The sequence below is a fragment of the Lissotriton vulgaris genome, chromosome 5 (assembly GCF_964263255.1).
Source record: "Lissotriton vulgaris chromosome 5, aLisVul1.2, whole genome shotgun sequence".
In the NCBI taxonomy this organism is placed as follows: Eukaryota; Metazoa; Chordata; class Amphibia; order Caudata; family Salamandridae; genus Lissotriton; species Lissotriton vulgaris.
In genome coordinates this window covers 1,516,056,101-1,516,070,637 of record NC_141693.1, presented here as the reverse complement: position 1 = coordinate 1,516,070,637, position 14,537 = coordinate 1,516,056,101, and the positions used below count along the sequence as shown (strand labels likewise).

At 44.7% G+C, this 14,537-nt stretch overlaps 1 protein-coding gene across 7 annotated transcripts in view; it reads right to left on the bottom strand.

Annotated features, from left to right (window-relative positions):
* The window catches only part of AMPD2 (adenosine monophosphate deaminase 2), a 664,925-nt gene that overhangs the window by 142,150 nt on the left and 508,238 nt on the right, over positions 1-14,537 (bottom strand). For all 7 annotated transcript variants that reach the window (XM_086923574.1, XM_086923576.1, XM_086923572.1 and 4 more), the window contains one exon: positions 6,583-6,672. In XM_086923574.1, the coding sequence (XP_086779700.1) occupies positions 6,583-6,672 (90 nt within the window). The remainder of the gene's footprint in view (positions 1-6,582; positions 6,673-14,537) is intronic.

Genomic DNA, 14,537 nt, shown 5'->3' with positions numbered 1-14,537 from the left:
TCCCTTTAAAGTGAAGCTCTCGGAGGCAGGCGGCTCGAGGAGAAGCACGTTCACGAGCACATGCACTGTGGCAAATCCGCCGTTGGTTTCAATGCTTATATGGCCTACTATACTCTCGTCCAATTATCCCTTGCGGGATTAATAGGACGAGACCTAAAAATGGCACGTTTCTGCACAAAATGCGAGAGTGCCTCCACACTTATCTTAAGAATTCTCACAGAGCGTAAGTGCCATCGTGTACCAAGAGAAACTTTCAAGTCACTAATTTTAAAAAAGCACTTGAAGTCTTTCTTTCTGCATGTTTGGCGTATGCGCTCCAAAAGAGAGCTTGGGTGCTTATAGAAGGAAAGGGCCGCACCCTAAAGGGAAAATAGGTATTGAGTCCCTTTATGAATTTTGTGAGAGAGAGGGTGCAGTTCAGAGGTGGAGGGGAAGGTCTTTCTAGGCCCTGGAGACGTGGTATGAGAAGGACCGATGCTGGGGAGTGTTAGTGAGGGATGTGGAGGTCAGGTGTCTGGAGGGTTGGTGGTAGTTCAGGCAGTTGTTGATGCATGCTGGTTCTTGGTCATAGAGGGCCTCGTAGGCATGTATCAGCATCTTGAATTGGCCTCTTTTCTAGGTGGGAAGTTAGTGGAGGTTTCTGAGGGGGGGCTGATGTGAGTCCGTTTGGGGAAGTTAAAGGTGAGTCTGGCAGCTCAATTCTGTATTGTCTGGAGTCTCTTCAGGAGTTGGGTGGTGAATACAGCGTGGAGAGCATTGCCATGGCCAAGTTGGCTGGTGATTAAGGCTTGGTTAATAGTTTTCGGGGTATGAACAGGGAGCCATCTGAAGACCTTTCGGAGCATGCAAAGGGTCAGAAGCAAGGGGAGATGCCTGCACTGATATAGCATTTCAAGGTAAGTTTGCTGTCCAGGATGATGCCAAGGTTGGGGGTGTGGTCTGTCGGCATGGGTTTGGCAACAATTTTGGAAGGCCACCAGGTATAATTCCATGGGAAGGTGTTGTTTTCAGAGATCATCACTTCAGTCTTATCCATGTGGAGCTTCAGGCAGTTGGTCTTCATCCATTTGGCGATACTCATCATGCAGTTGAGGAAGTTGATCCTGGTGGTGGAGGGGTCATCTAAGAGAGAGAGGATGAGTTAGGTGTTGTCTGCGTAGGAAATGATGTTGAGGCCATGAGTTCTGACAATGTTGGCCAGGGGTGTCATGTAGGTGTTGAACAGGGTGGGGCTGAGGGATAAACCATGCGGGTCACCGCAGATGATGCTCTTGGGGACCGACATGAGAGGGGTAGTCTGATTTTCTGGGTTTGTCCTCTGAGGAAGGACACACTTCATTTAAGGGTGATTCCCTGGATCCAGATGTGGCAAAGTCTCTTGATGAGGGTGTGGTGGGATAAGGTGTCGAACGCAGCGGAGAGGTCGAGGATCAGGGACGCTGTGTCTCCTCTGTCAAGGAAGGTTCTGATGGTGCTGGTGAGAGCAATCAGAGTAGTCCTTGTGTTTTGGATGGCATGAAAAACGGTCTGGGAGGTGTCCAGCAGGTTGTTATTCTCCAGGTGTTCGGTGATTTGTCGGTTGATGGCCTACTCATGGACTTTGGTGGGGACGGGGAGCAGAGAGATGGGGTAGTAGTTCTTGAGATCGCTGGGGTTAGTGAAGGTTTTTTTTGAGGAGGGGTCTGACCTCTCCGTGTTTCCATTGATCAGTGAAGGTGGCCATGGTGGTGAATGCATTGAAAATGGAGGTGAGTTTACAGCTGATTTTCTTGCTCCTGAGGCTGAAGAAGTGGTGGGGCTGGACTACATCTAGCAGTTACAAGATAGTACATGGGTTTCTTTTAATAGTTAAACGATGAAAATGTAAAAGCTCTTAGAGAATGGTTATAAGTTCAGGCACAATACCTCTGTTGAAAGTATTGACCCAGATCAGTTTTAACTAAGAATATGAACTGTAAAATGGCATAAGGCATAAAGAGCGTTATAGAAAACATCACAGAACATAATGTGTTAAAAAAAATTCAAAGCTATAGGCAAAAACCGAAAAATGTCAACTGTAATGCCACAATTGAAGATAAAATCATTGTTTGTAAATAAAGAAAAAATGTAAAGTTGAAATCTTAGTTAATATGATGGCAAATGCCTCACAAAAAATGACTTGTGGAAGAGGGCCCAAATTCAAGAGATATTTATGTAGAGGAATAAAACACATATATATAGACTTTGCTGGACTTTAGCAAACTTAATGATGCCGTATGTGTACTGTGTAGAAGCTACTCTAAGGCAGCTGTTATGTTAAAAATACTTACAATTCAATAAAAATACCTTTGACAAAAAAAATACTTACAACGCTCTCAGACGTAGAAGTTACAGAGCACCTTTGAAAGAAACATAACAAGTACACCCAGACAACTATTAGACTAGCATGCAAACAACTAGGCTTTCAGAGACCTTCTAAACACCAATTATACAAGATTTCGTACTTAGGGACACAGGCAGAGGGTTCCAGCATATTGCATTGTATACTTAGAACGACTTACTGCCTTACATCCTATCCGGCAAAGATAGCATTGGGGATGGGAAATCATACCTGCTCGACAGAGCTCAAGGTATGTCCAAAGAAGCATTATCTACGTTTGAACTCAGAAACCTTGATAGAAAGCCCTGTGGGTAAATGGTGTGGCTTTAAACGTAACTCTGGAAAGGGCAGTCAGTGGTGCAAAATGAGGTCTCATCTTCACACACTGGTAAATAAAATGATCTGCTGTATTTTGGACATGTTGGATATGGTTTAAGAACTTGTCCGGGGCTGCTAGGTATATCGAATTATCCTAGACGAGTCAAGGATGGACCGTAGCATTGATGACTTGAGACCCAACTGTGACTCAGTGTGAAAGATGACGACAACCTGGAGCAGCCCCCATCACCTGGCCCCTTGCCCTAAACTATGGCCACACGTTTTCATGCCTCACTTGAAACCAGACTAGGGGAGATTACACTGAACCTTCAACAACTTAAGGCAGGACTCCAAAGCCTCACTGCAGAGCTAGTGATCAATCAGTACCCCAGTAGGATTCCGAAGAACATTAGTTACAGCCATGCCCAATCCTCTAACTACTACACTAGATGGCCTTCTTATATCTCTTCCTCTCCTCATCCAAGTAGCAAACTATATCCTACCCTAACGCCCCTCCTAGCCCATTAAACTAAACAATCCACTATCCGCCTCCTCCTCCTTTAATATATACCTACCGCAGACAATCTGGGCCAAATCCAAACTATCTCTGTGAATCCACACAGAGAACCTAGGCCCAACACCAGAGTCCTTAATGAAGCCAACCGTAAGCATATTACCATCACACAGACTCCCTCAGCTGACACCAATCCTCACCTGAAATGCATGCTACTCAAATGCAGATCATCTGTAAGCCACACATGGCTAAATGATTCCTCATCACCTATACTGGACATATTAGTTCTCCCTAGTCACAACATTACTAGATTAGGTAGAACTAACAGACCATGTAGTGATATTACCTGCATTTTCTGCAAGAACCTCCTCTTAGTAAAACAGTCACAAACCATTGCTCTATCCACCCATGAATACCTATGCATTGATATTGCAAGTAACAATGGACCACTCTTCAAACTTCACGCGGGCTACTATTCACCTAGAGACAACCTTTCATTATTTGAACAAATCATGGAATTCATCTCAACCATCAATGGTCATCAAGGCACCCAAATTTTCCTTGGAGACTTCAATCTACACTGGAATGACCTAGCAGTGAACTGCCTTAAAACCTTCCTAGCTGATCTTGATCTGACCCACATCTGCGACAGCCCTACACACAAAAAGGGTGCAAGCCTGGACCTAATCATTGTGAAGGTTGACTCCATCCAGCTTGATTCTAGACCACCACCCCATCACCTACCTCATCTCAGATGATGAAAGAACAAAAAAGTGTCAACTAAAGAAACCTAAACAACGGAAAATGAGCATGTGAAACAAACCTGAATGAACTGGCATCCCTCAGCAAAAACATCCTACCCCCTCTGAAGGATCGGCTTGCGCATAGGCTCTAAAATCTGAGCCAGACCAGCGTCTTGGCTCTCCCATTTAATTTGTTGGCTTGCCCATCTCTAACATACACACCTAAAAAAGATTGCTGTTGCTAGATGGAGTAACATAGCCAAAGCTAGCAACTATGTGTTAAAAGAAAATGATAAAGAATTGATCTCTGCAGGACATGGAAGTTAAGGCTATGGGGGCTGAGCTCAAGAGAGGGAGACATACTGGAGGGCAATCAGCTTAGAATGGAGCCTTCATGCCTAGTTCAGACTATCTGGGGGGAAAAATGGCATGGTCGACGGATTGATCGATGGATTAATCTAAAAGTCCAAGCGTCCAGATAGCACCACCATCTATTTCTTTCCAAAGTTCATCAAGCACAGAGAGGACCACTATTTGTGTGCTGTTGCTATGGGCTGGTCAAGAAGCCCATTAGGCTCCTAAATTCTGAAGCTGTGAGAAGGAAAGTATCTTAAGTTGTGTCCAAAAGTAAGGGCGGAGTGACATTGAACCAGCCATCAGTGCTAAATAATTATTTCTTTAATAAACCCTTTACGTTTGTGGACCTAATGCAATGGGCATCTCATCTTTTGTTAGTGAACTACTGAAAAGCATCATAGGTCTTGCTTGAGGGTTTTGGCAGGGCTGCGGTCATTGGGGACCCAGAGAGATCCTGTTGAAAATGGGCAAAAGGAGGTTGAATTCAGAAATAAGCTTAAAGCTGTGTAAGCTATTAGTGACCACAAGAGATTCAGTCTTTAGAAAAAAAATTATGATCAGATTTTTGATATCTTCTGCACAGAAAATAGACTGATATTCACAGAGCGGTAATGAAGAAGGAAAGACTTGTGGACGGGTTAAAAACTCACCTATCGGAGCTTTACATTTCTGAGCAGATATACCTAATAGGAGCATTTTTGATATGATTAGAAAAATTGTGTTTTTTATGCATTTTTATTCGTTTGAGTATTTGCTTTCAATTTCTCTTTGAGTTGACGGATGCCTAGTATCAATTTAGGTAATTCTGAGGAGTCAATGTCAGACTAGTGCGGTTCTTAGGACTAGAAGTAATTTTCTTGCATGTTCTCCCATATTGTTAGTTCTATTGAAAAAATGTTTTAATATATTTACCAGTTTTTTATTTTGTAATATGAAAATTTGTGTTGAAATTAGAATTGTTTTAAATGTTTTTTTTTAAATATATGAATGAATTATTTTTTATAAAGTCCTGTACTATAAAATGTTTTTAATTAATGTATAATAAATCACTTTAGGATTTACTGGCCCATATTGAGTTTCCTAGTATCTGGATTTGTAGGATTAGCTGTATTTATGTTTTGGTGATATAATTTGTTGGTGTGAGTATGAGAGTTGTATGATTGAGCTACCCAAAGGGGATTGTTTTCTTTACTGTGGGCTAATTCTGAGGAGTGCCAGGAGCTGGATTCTGTGTGTAATCCCAAATATGTTTTTATATTTAGAAAGAGAGGTGTGCTATTAAAGCCCCAATAATTCCAATATTCAACCATTATAAATCAACCCTTGGATTAATACTTACTGGAAAGGTCTTTGTTTGTTGGAGAAACTCAGGCAGTCAGGAGTTTTATTTGTTTTCCCTGGGATTTTTTCCCAATTTTATTTTAGAGCGAAATGCATTCTTGCATAATAAATTGTTGCTAAAATATAGCGCAAAATGGCAGGTTTGCATTTAGCAAAATAATGCGTAATTTCACATAATTTTACCAACATTTTGTGTAATTATGGGAAAGCACATTATGTGAATTTCACAAACTCCAAGTCAAGAGGTGAATAATACAGAATCAAATAGTCTGCAGTTTCAGGCACGCAGAGGCACACATAGGCTTGCCTTGGGAGAGCTGCTGGCACAGCACCAAGAAGTATTAAGCAGTCTGCTGGTGGGCACATGACTCCCACAGCTGAAGACTAAAGCACTACTAATAAATATGGGCTGCAGAACAGATGACAGAAAATATGTAGAAGGCAACAATCATAACACAAGGGAAATACCAAAAGGAAAAATCGTCCCTCCAACCCCCACAATTACATTACCTGATCAATTCACATAATTGTGATACAATCTCTTTGCATTACCTAAAAACGTTCACGATTCTTCCAAGGTGGTGAGTCACTACAGGTGAAATTCTTAAGAAAAATGCAAGGTGGGGGTGTGCCTGATTTTAGTTGAGTGTACAGTCAATACAGTGTACAGTCAATACAGCCTAAATTTGTGGATGGTGTAAATTTGACCAGTGATCTCTGGGTGTACAGTTTGCAAAATTGCAAGGAGTCATTTCAGGAGGCTTATGACTCCTGAACATACAAATTACTGTCTATGGACCTGCCTATACTGCACTCAACCTCCATGCTCTAAAATTTGGCTCATCTTTCCACTAAACCCCACATTTGTCAATCCCGCTTTGGCGTAGAATCTGTCCCCATATCCACTCCTAACGCCCCTGCTTCTCCAAACCTGAGGCCTTATGACTTACATGGGACCGTTGATAATTAAAGCCAGGAGGACGTTCATATCCGCCACAAACTCCAGGAGGTCCAGGTACGGCAGGTCCATCTCAGTGCTCCTGCAGGTGAAAAAGGCACAGGCTTTAGGACAAGGGTGGATGTACATGACAAAGGAGGTGTGAGTGCAGAAGTGGATATTGGAGGACAGAGTAGGTACATGTGTATTAATCAAAGCCAATAAAAATGAGCAAGTGCGAGTATGTGGCCAGAAATTGGGAGATAGGGCAGGTGTCTGCTTGGAAACAGGAAGCACTAGAGTGCATGTGTTGGTCGGAATCAGTAACTCGTGAAGGTGTGGCGGCCTAGGTGGGAGTAAAGTGGCCGTGCATGTGATGTAGATGGGTGACATTGAGGAACTGGAGCTAGGATGTGAGTTGAAATCAGGTGACAGAGAAAGTGATTCTTTTGCCAATAATCATGAGATCAAGCAAATGTATCTGAGAAGGCGGATATCTCAAAATAGTGCATATGTGAGCAAGTGATTGGGAATTGTGCCCTTACAAATTATGACTGCAGGAAGAAACCAATAGATTATGGATAGATGAGTTACAGAACAGATATGACCACAAGGACAGAAACAAGAAAGCAGGACATTTACAGTGTGTGCCCAAGAAGAATGCTTTTGGGCAAATGTGACTCAGTGGGAGGAAATTACCAGAGTCTAGATAATGAGACAGGAGTCAGAACTGTGCATGTAAGAGAATGAGAAAGAGAAATAGCCTGGGTCCGGCTTAACACACAATGAGCAAGAGTGAGCTAGCATTAGTGCAACACAGATATTCATGGATAGGATTAAAGTAGTGGGAGTCATAAATGAAGCAGTAAGGCATGGCTGGTTAGGTATCGAAAGTAGCAAGTCGTGTTCTAGCGTAGGGTACGGGAAAACGAGATGGAGCAAGTGTGAGTACAAAGGTAGGAATTATGGGTGGTACATAGATAAAGTGACAGGAGGGTCATGCAGAGCAGGTGGTGATAGATGAACAGAATTCACAAAATGATGCATGTTCGAGCAAACATGCAGGAATCAGAAGGCACAGCAAAATCACATGATATTGGATATAGATGTGGGAGTCATTTTGCACCAAATAAATGAAAATAATGCTTTTTCACCAAGTAGATGCAAGCAAACAGGTAGGGGCCAGGAGTTGATTTCAGGTTTCCGTGTAGATGTGATTTGTATGATGGTGCAGGGTCAGTGTGTGAGTGTGTGCGAGAAAACCCAGGACCTCCAGCAAGGGTGCCAGTATGAGCTGAAATCACAAGACACAGAGTTGTGAGCAGGTAGACATCATTCCGCATGGTTCGGCTTTAAGCCCAACCCTTTTTATTAATATCTATATCCAACCTCTGGCCGCAGTGGCCAGGAACAGAGGATTCGCTGTGGTATCTTACGCGGATGACACACAGCGGGTGGTGGCACTATCTGACGACTCTGGGCAGGGTGCACTCAAGTTTAAGGAAGATCTAACAGCCGCCGCAGATTGGATGACAGCCAATTGTCTTCAACTCAATGCCAACAAATTGAAGATCATGGTGGTGGGCAAAGACATCCATCTGTGGAGTGAACTCTGGGCCCTCCGCCGGCTCCTACACCGGCAGTAAAAAATCTAGGTGTCTGGATAGACTCCGCTCTTTCTTTTCAAACCCAGATTAAGGTAGTAGCCGGGGTATGTTTCGGGCTCCTACCTAGGCTCAAACCTTTGCTGGGTTTCTTTGAACCTATCAACTGTCAGGTGATCATTCAGGCCATAGTCCTCTCTAGACTGTACTATGCGAGCTCCCTATATATCGGGGCCAATAGGGAAGAGACACTGCGTCTACAAAGGGCACAAAATGCGGCAGGCCGGGCTCTCCTTCATCTGCCAAGAATCTGTTCCATCAATATTTCCATCCGCAAACTACATTGGCTGCCGGTTGAGAAACGTATTCAATTTAAGGCTCTCTGTATCGCCCACAGGATCATGTTTCTCCAATCTCTTGCTGTTCTGGCTAACCTCATGTCGCCCTACAGACCCACCCGCCAGATACGCTCTAGGGAGCAGCACCTGGCTGTTGATCCCTGGTTTAAGAGAGTACGGGCTGGAGGACACTCCTTTCGCGTTAGTGCTCCTAAGCTTTGGAACTCCCCCCCCCCCGCACCTATCAGAAATATGCAAAATCATTCGCTCTTCCGTAAAGCCATTAAAACTTACCTCATCCTGGCATAACTGCCTTCTGTGTGCTTTTTGGCTTGCTTATGACAGTTGCATTATAGCGTGGGACGCCCCGTGGCTGGGGCAGCTGCGCGCTCTATAAAACCCCTTAACATAACATAACATTAAAGCGAAGCTACAGTGAGAATGTTAAGACAAGAATCACGAGTACTGATGTGAGCAACTAAATGTGAAGTGCAAGACAATATAAGTGTGATCCCGTTGGAGCAGGTTGAGTGTGTGATAGAGCTCAGGAGAAGGTGCAGGGTGAAAGTGTAGACAGCACTAAGGAGACATAGCACAGTGAGCGTGGAGGGAATCAGTAGACAGTGTGGTGTGATTAGATGGATGGATATCAGGAAGGGATGCATGGTGAGTATAGACAGTAATTACAAGCATGGATCAGGGTAAGCATGTTGGTGGGAATCACAAGACACTGACTTGACTGTACACAGACTGGAATCATGAGACGGAGCCGGAGTGGGCATGTGGGGGGAATTATGAGGCAGTCCAGGGGTGGGCATGTGAACGGGAATCGCAGGACAGAGTAAATAAAAATCACAATGAGAGTGATCTAAGGGAGTGCAGGTGTGAGCACGTGGAAGGGAAGGGTGAGGTAGGTCAGGTGCGAGCACGTGGAGGGAACAGTGAGCATCAGCCGTTTCTCTTTGGGGCATTGGGGCATGGGGGCATTGCCCCTCTGGCCCCCGTAATAGAAATGTCAAATAATTATGTTAAATTTAAATGGTTTTTTTCCATGCTGCTGTGATTTTGTTTCCGACAGGCAGGTCTGGTAGACATTTCAGGCGGGTGTCTAGGCTTTCAGTTACAGGTGGGAGGAAGACTGGCTGGGTCTGCACTCAGTGAAGTGTCAATGCGCATGCCAGGTTGGACTGAGGTCTTCCTACCACAAACCCGACATGCGCACTTGGGGCCTCTCCTACCAGCACAACGTTAGTGAGCCGGGGTTAACAGCCGCAGCCTCCCTGCTCTCCTAAGGAGTGCCGATTTTGCCTGCTCCAGCCAATCCTGACACCCTGCCCTTATGCTGTATGCAGCGCCAGGATTGGGCAAGTATGCCTAGTCTAGGAGGCAGCTTTGGAGGTGGGAGGTTTGACTTTACAGAAGAACAAGGCCAATCACTGTATGGATTTAATATAAAGCCATACAATGATAGGTCATTTGCTTTCCGTTGCAGCCTTTCCTTGTAGTCTCTACTGTTCCCTCTTCATCATAGCCAGGGAGCGCAAAAGATAAGGGTGATGCCACTACATGATAGTAATATATTATCATAGCTCCCCACTGCAGCGGCGGCTGGTCCATAGGGGCAGCTGGGCAGCGCCCCACTAAGCAATCACATAGAGAAACTGCTCACTGAATCGGGCAGCAAAGCAAGAATGCAAACAGACTATCGTCTGTTTACATTTCCGACATGTTATGGCAGCAGCTTCACAAGTGAAAGTGCGCCTGAGTCAACAGACGCACAGCGCACGCAGGTGAGAGAAGCAGGAGTCCAGAACTTTACTCCGACTGCGCATCTGCGAGAAGGGCGCTTTTGTTTTTCATCTCCCCACTCCATTGACATTACATTAGGTATGCTGTGCATGCCTAGTGTAGTGGAGGAGTCTGAGGATAGGATCCTGCTCGGGCGGTGACGTAGAGCCCTGTCCCATGCCAGGATACAGCCGAGTAGCCGCCCCTAGTCTTCTGATTTGCCAGTCCACTTCAAACAAAAAAGCGGGGAGAAGGTAATTCCACTGACGTCTTGTGGGTGATGATACGCGGGACTGGAGCGGGAGATGCCTGGTAAGTTTATTTATTTGTTTTTATGTAATCATTAAATGAATCGCCTCCCCTATCCCCCCCCCCCCCTGCTTTCAACCCGTTCGTTGCCTTAAACATTTTGTACTTGCTCCTACTTTTTACGTCCTCAGAGTGGTTGGTATAATGATCGATCATGCAAGAGTTTGGCATTTTTTGCTCATTAAATCGTGCCAGGAGAAGTAACGCCGCTTTTTCACATCAGATTGAAGCCATTATGACTGGCGTCTGAGTTGGCTGAGACAGATGTATTATCTGAATTAACCCATAACCTTCTCAGAGATTTTGCGGCTACATTGTCTGTTCAGACTCTGATTATATTCGCCATCTCTGTGTTTCTTCTATTTTACCTGCAATAACATGTGATCGTCAGTAGAAGGTATAAATGCAAAGAGCTGCTGACATGAGAGATAATAATTGAACATAAACTGTACAATAGCCGACAGTAATATCCATGCTCCATCGAGCTGTGTAGTTTATAGTTGGCAGCATAACTTATATTGCAGATTTTAAAAACGTGGTGAGAAATCATTCATGATGTGCTTCGTTGCGCTATAAGATCAGCTATAATGTATGCATTCTGACGTGTCACATTGATGTCCTCTTAAGTATGACTATATTAATTGTGTCACTTCACATAGACAAATGCGCAGATTCAGAAACCGGAGCAAACTTGGCTAGAAAAATTCCAATGCATTTTACATTCATTGTTTCAGTGTTATAGGGTATGTGTTTTATTTCCATGTCTAACAATGGCGGAATTGTCTAACTATTTTTTCATTTTCAAATCTCCCAAAAATGTTGCTTCTTTCTAAAAGCAACATGGCATGTAGACGACGTGTTAGTCTGCATGGATATCGCTGTTACACTTCGTGGAATAGTGCATTTTGGCTTAAACTGATTTTTGCTGGACGCAGGTTGTCTTTGACGGTAATGTCCTTTGTTGAGGAGTGGGCACAGGGAGCCAGTGTCCTGGGCACGTTGCCTATTAAACGTGTTTCTTTACTGACTTCAGCTTCACTATGCCACTTCTGAACCCAGCCGGGACACACATTACAAAAGGAACGCGCTGCACAAGGGGCCTGGGAGGGTTGTCCTTGAGGTGTGGGTGGTCTGTCTTACTGGCAGCTCATTCAGCGCCTCGAGGCGCACAGGTAGGATGGAAGCACATCCAATTTAGGCGAAGAAACTCACACCATTTAATATTGTGAGGAAATAAGGGTATGTCCTGTGCACTTTGTGTATTAGAGTCAGCCTCCCTCGTTTTATTGTGCAGTGCTTGGTGATTAGCGGTGCAATTTGAACAGTGTATACGTAGCAACATTCAAAATGTTCTTGTGCTGAGACACAGTATATTGGGTTGCAGTATTAGATTGTTGCAGTAATCTAGTTTACAAGCAGTGTGTTAATCAGAACATTAGCAGTGTGGACTGGTAATGCTCGTGGGGTTAATTCTTCTGTTAAGTAGCTGTAATCAACTCATGGTAGCTGTGAATGCTCTGAAGAACTGTGGTCACAAACTAGGATTAAATAGGGTCCTTAAGTTCCAGGCAGAGGAGAAAGAAAGAAGAACATAATTGGGATCACCATCATGTAAAGGGTAACAAAACAACAGGTCCAGGACAGAACCATGGGGCTCACTAACCGGTAGGAGGGCAGCCGGTAGCAAGTGGAGGAGCAGCAGAAGGCCAAGAAAGATCAATTGGTGAAATAAGAGATCTACTCTTTGGCTTTACCATCAAACAAGATGAGATCTACAAGTAAGGTTGGGTGGCCAGCCTATCACTGTCTAAGATGTGCTCAGATGAGGAACTTGTAGCCAAGCATGTGAGGGTAGTTTAGGCCCAGCACTAATTGCTTTATTAACCTTCCATCTTCCTCAAATTTGCTTGAAAATGCACAGATTGACCACTCTTTTTTCAAAATTTTCTTGGGGTGAGAACCCCCCAAGCCCCCCGTAGGTTGTATGAGCTTGCTCGCTCGCCGCAGTGCAGTACAACAATGTTACGGCTCACCACTTTCAAATGTCACCAGCCGCCACTGCCCCACTGCAGTCGTCCAGTCGTCCTGGCCTCAAGAGACCCTCGTGATGACTTCATGTCTGTTACTTTTTTTTTAAACATTCCCTGCGCTGGAGTCTCCACTACAAAGAACACTGATTTGTGCAGCACTGCGCGATAGCCTGCGAGAGGTTTTCTAAATTGCACTATGAAAGAATATGTTCGCCTTCCTCGTGCGCTTAGAAACTCCTATTATGCCCACCTCCCACAATCGGATTTCTCCAACTATCACTCTTTCCTGGGACGTTTAATTGTGACAAGATACACTTGGCACCTGGGAACGCAGTGGGCACGCACGCCACGGACCTCGACAAACACTGAGCTGTCTATGAACACAGACATGTCATGGTCAGTATAAAATCCTGAACACACATAGGACAAAATAGACAATCGCTGGCTTTCACAGGCCGTCTACGAAACGTGGCATGCCCTGGGCACCTCACGAGCCCACCCATTCCGACTGTCACCGCCGGTCATAGGACACAGTTCCTGTCGCAGCTTACCGCTTCCTTTTTAGCGTCTCATACATGATTTTTGGGACCTCTGACAGGTTGGCTTCAGGGGCAGGTCTAGTGATTCCAGCAATGGAATCCAATAAACTCAGGGGCTCGGCCCTTCTCTAACCATTGCCTTGTCCACGTAGGCACTCCTACACCCCTCCAGCGTGAATACGGTATGCACAAGGCAGGATTCAGCATCAGCCTTGCCAGGTACCAGGCCCTTAATGCTGCCCATCAGCGCCCGAGAGCGATTGAAGAATGAAATAAACGCACACGTTGAGACTGTGGGCACGGGCAGAAATGCAAGTTACAGTCCTCTCTCGACTAGTAAAGCCCGCATGAGCAGACACCAGAGTAGGTCTCGGTTTAGCTGCACAGGTGTCTCCGCCTTGGAAGCCCTCGTGTGGGCTGTAAGATTAAAATAAACGTGTGGGGGGGGGGGAGGGTCCCAGTGTAGCAGGAATGAATCGCACCTTTGCAGTTTGCGCCATTCCAAGCCTAGCATTTCCGTGCCATAATCGTGTTCATTAATAGAACAAATACAATCAAAGTTGCCTCTTGCTCCGGAGTCTCGCACAGTGGCGGCCACTGCCGTGCGGATCTGATCTGTGTTATCTTTCAAGATAGTCTATTTTCTCCTAATAGCCTCAATCGATGAAGTATCAATAAAATGCCGTTTGTAAAAATCGTTGCAGTCTGTCCCATTATCACCGGATTAAAAATAAAACATTCCCCTAACCAGAGAGGAAGCGCTGCAATTTGATCTGCGGATACCCTGGTTTTCGGCTTTCTAAAGCTACATATAAATGAAATCTCCCTTAATCTGGCTCCAGGCAGACGCGTGTTCTCTCTGTGGTGCGCCATGCGTTATTTATCACAAGGGCCTTATCAATCAGAGGCCTTCTCTGCCAATGCCGGAGTCACTGGGAGGCCCAGGGAGGTCTTGCCACATATATTAGCTGTGAAAGGCCCGCCGAGGGTTTCGTCCAGTCCAGGCTAAATGGGTGCCATGGGTGGAAGAAGGATTTTGCATAGTAGTGTACGCTGTTTTGTCTGCATACAGGCAGAATAGAGTGGAACAGCAGTGAAAATTAAATCTTGTTTTTCCCCCAATATAATAATAGTTGAAAATATTTAATGCGTAAGATATGGGACCGTTTTTATTGTATTTAAATATTTCAAGACTATACGTTCACAATTGCTTTATAATTCGCCTGCTTTCTCAAATTTCCTTTAAAATGCACCATTTACTACTCGTTTTTCAAAGTTGTCTTGGGGAAGAAGCCTCTCAAACTACCCTTTTATTCATTGGATTTAGCTCCCTTGCAACACAATTCTCATCCACAACTTT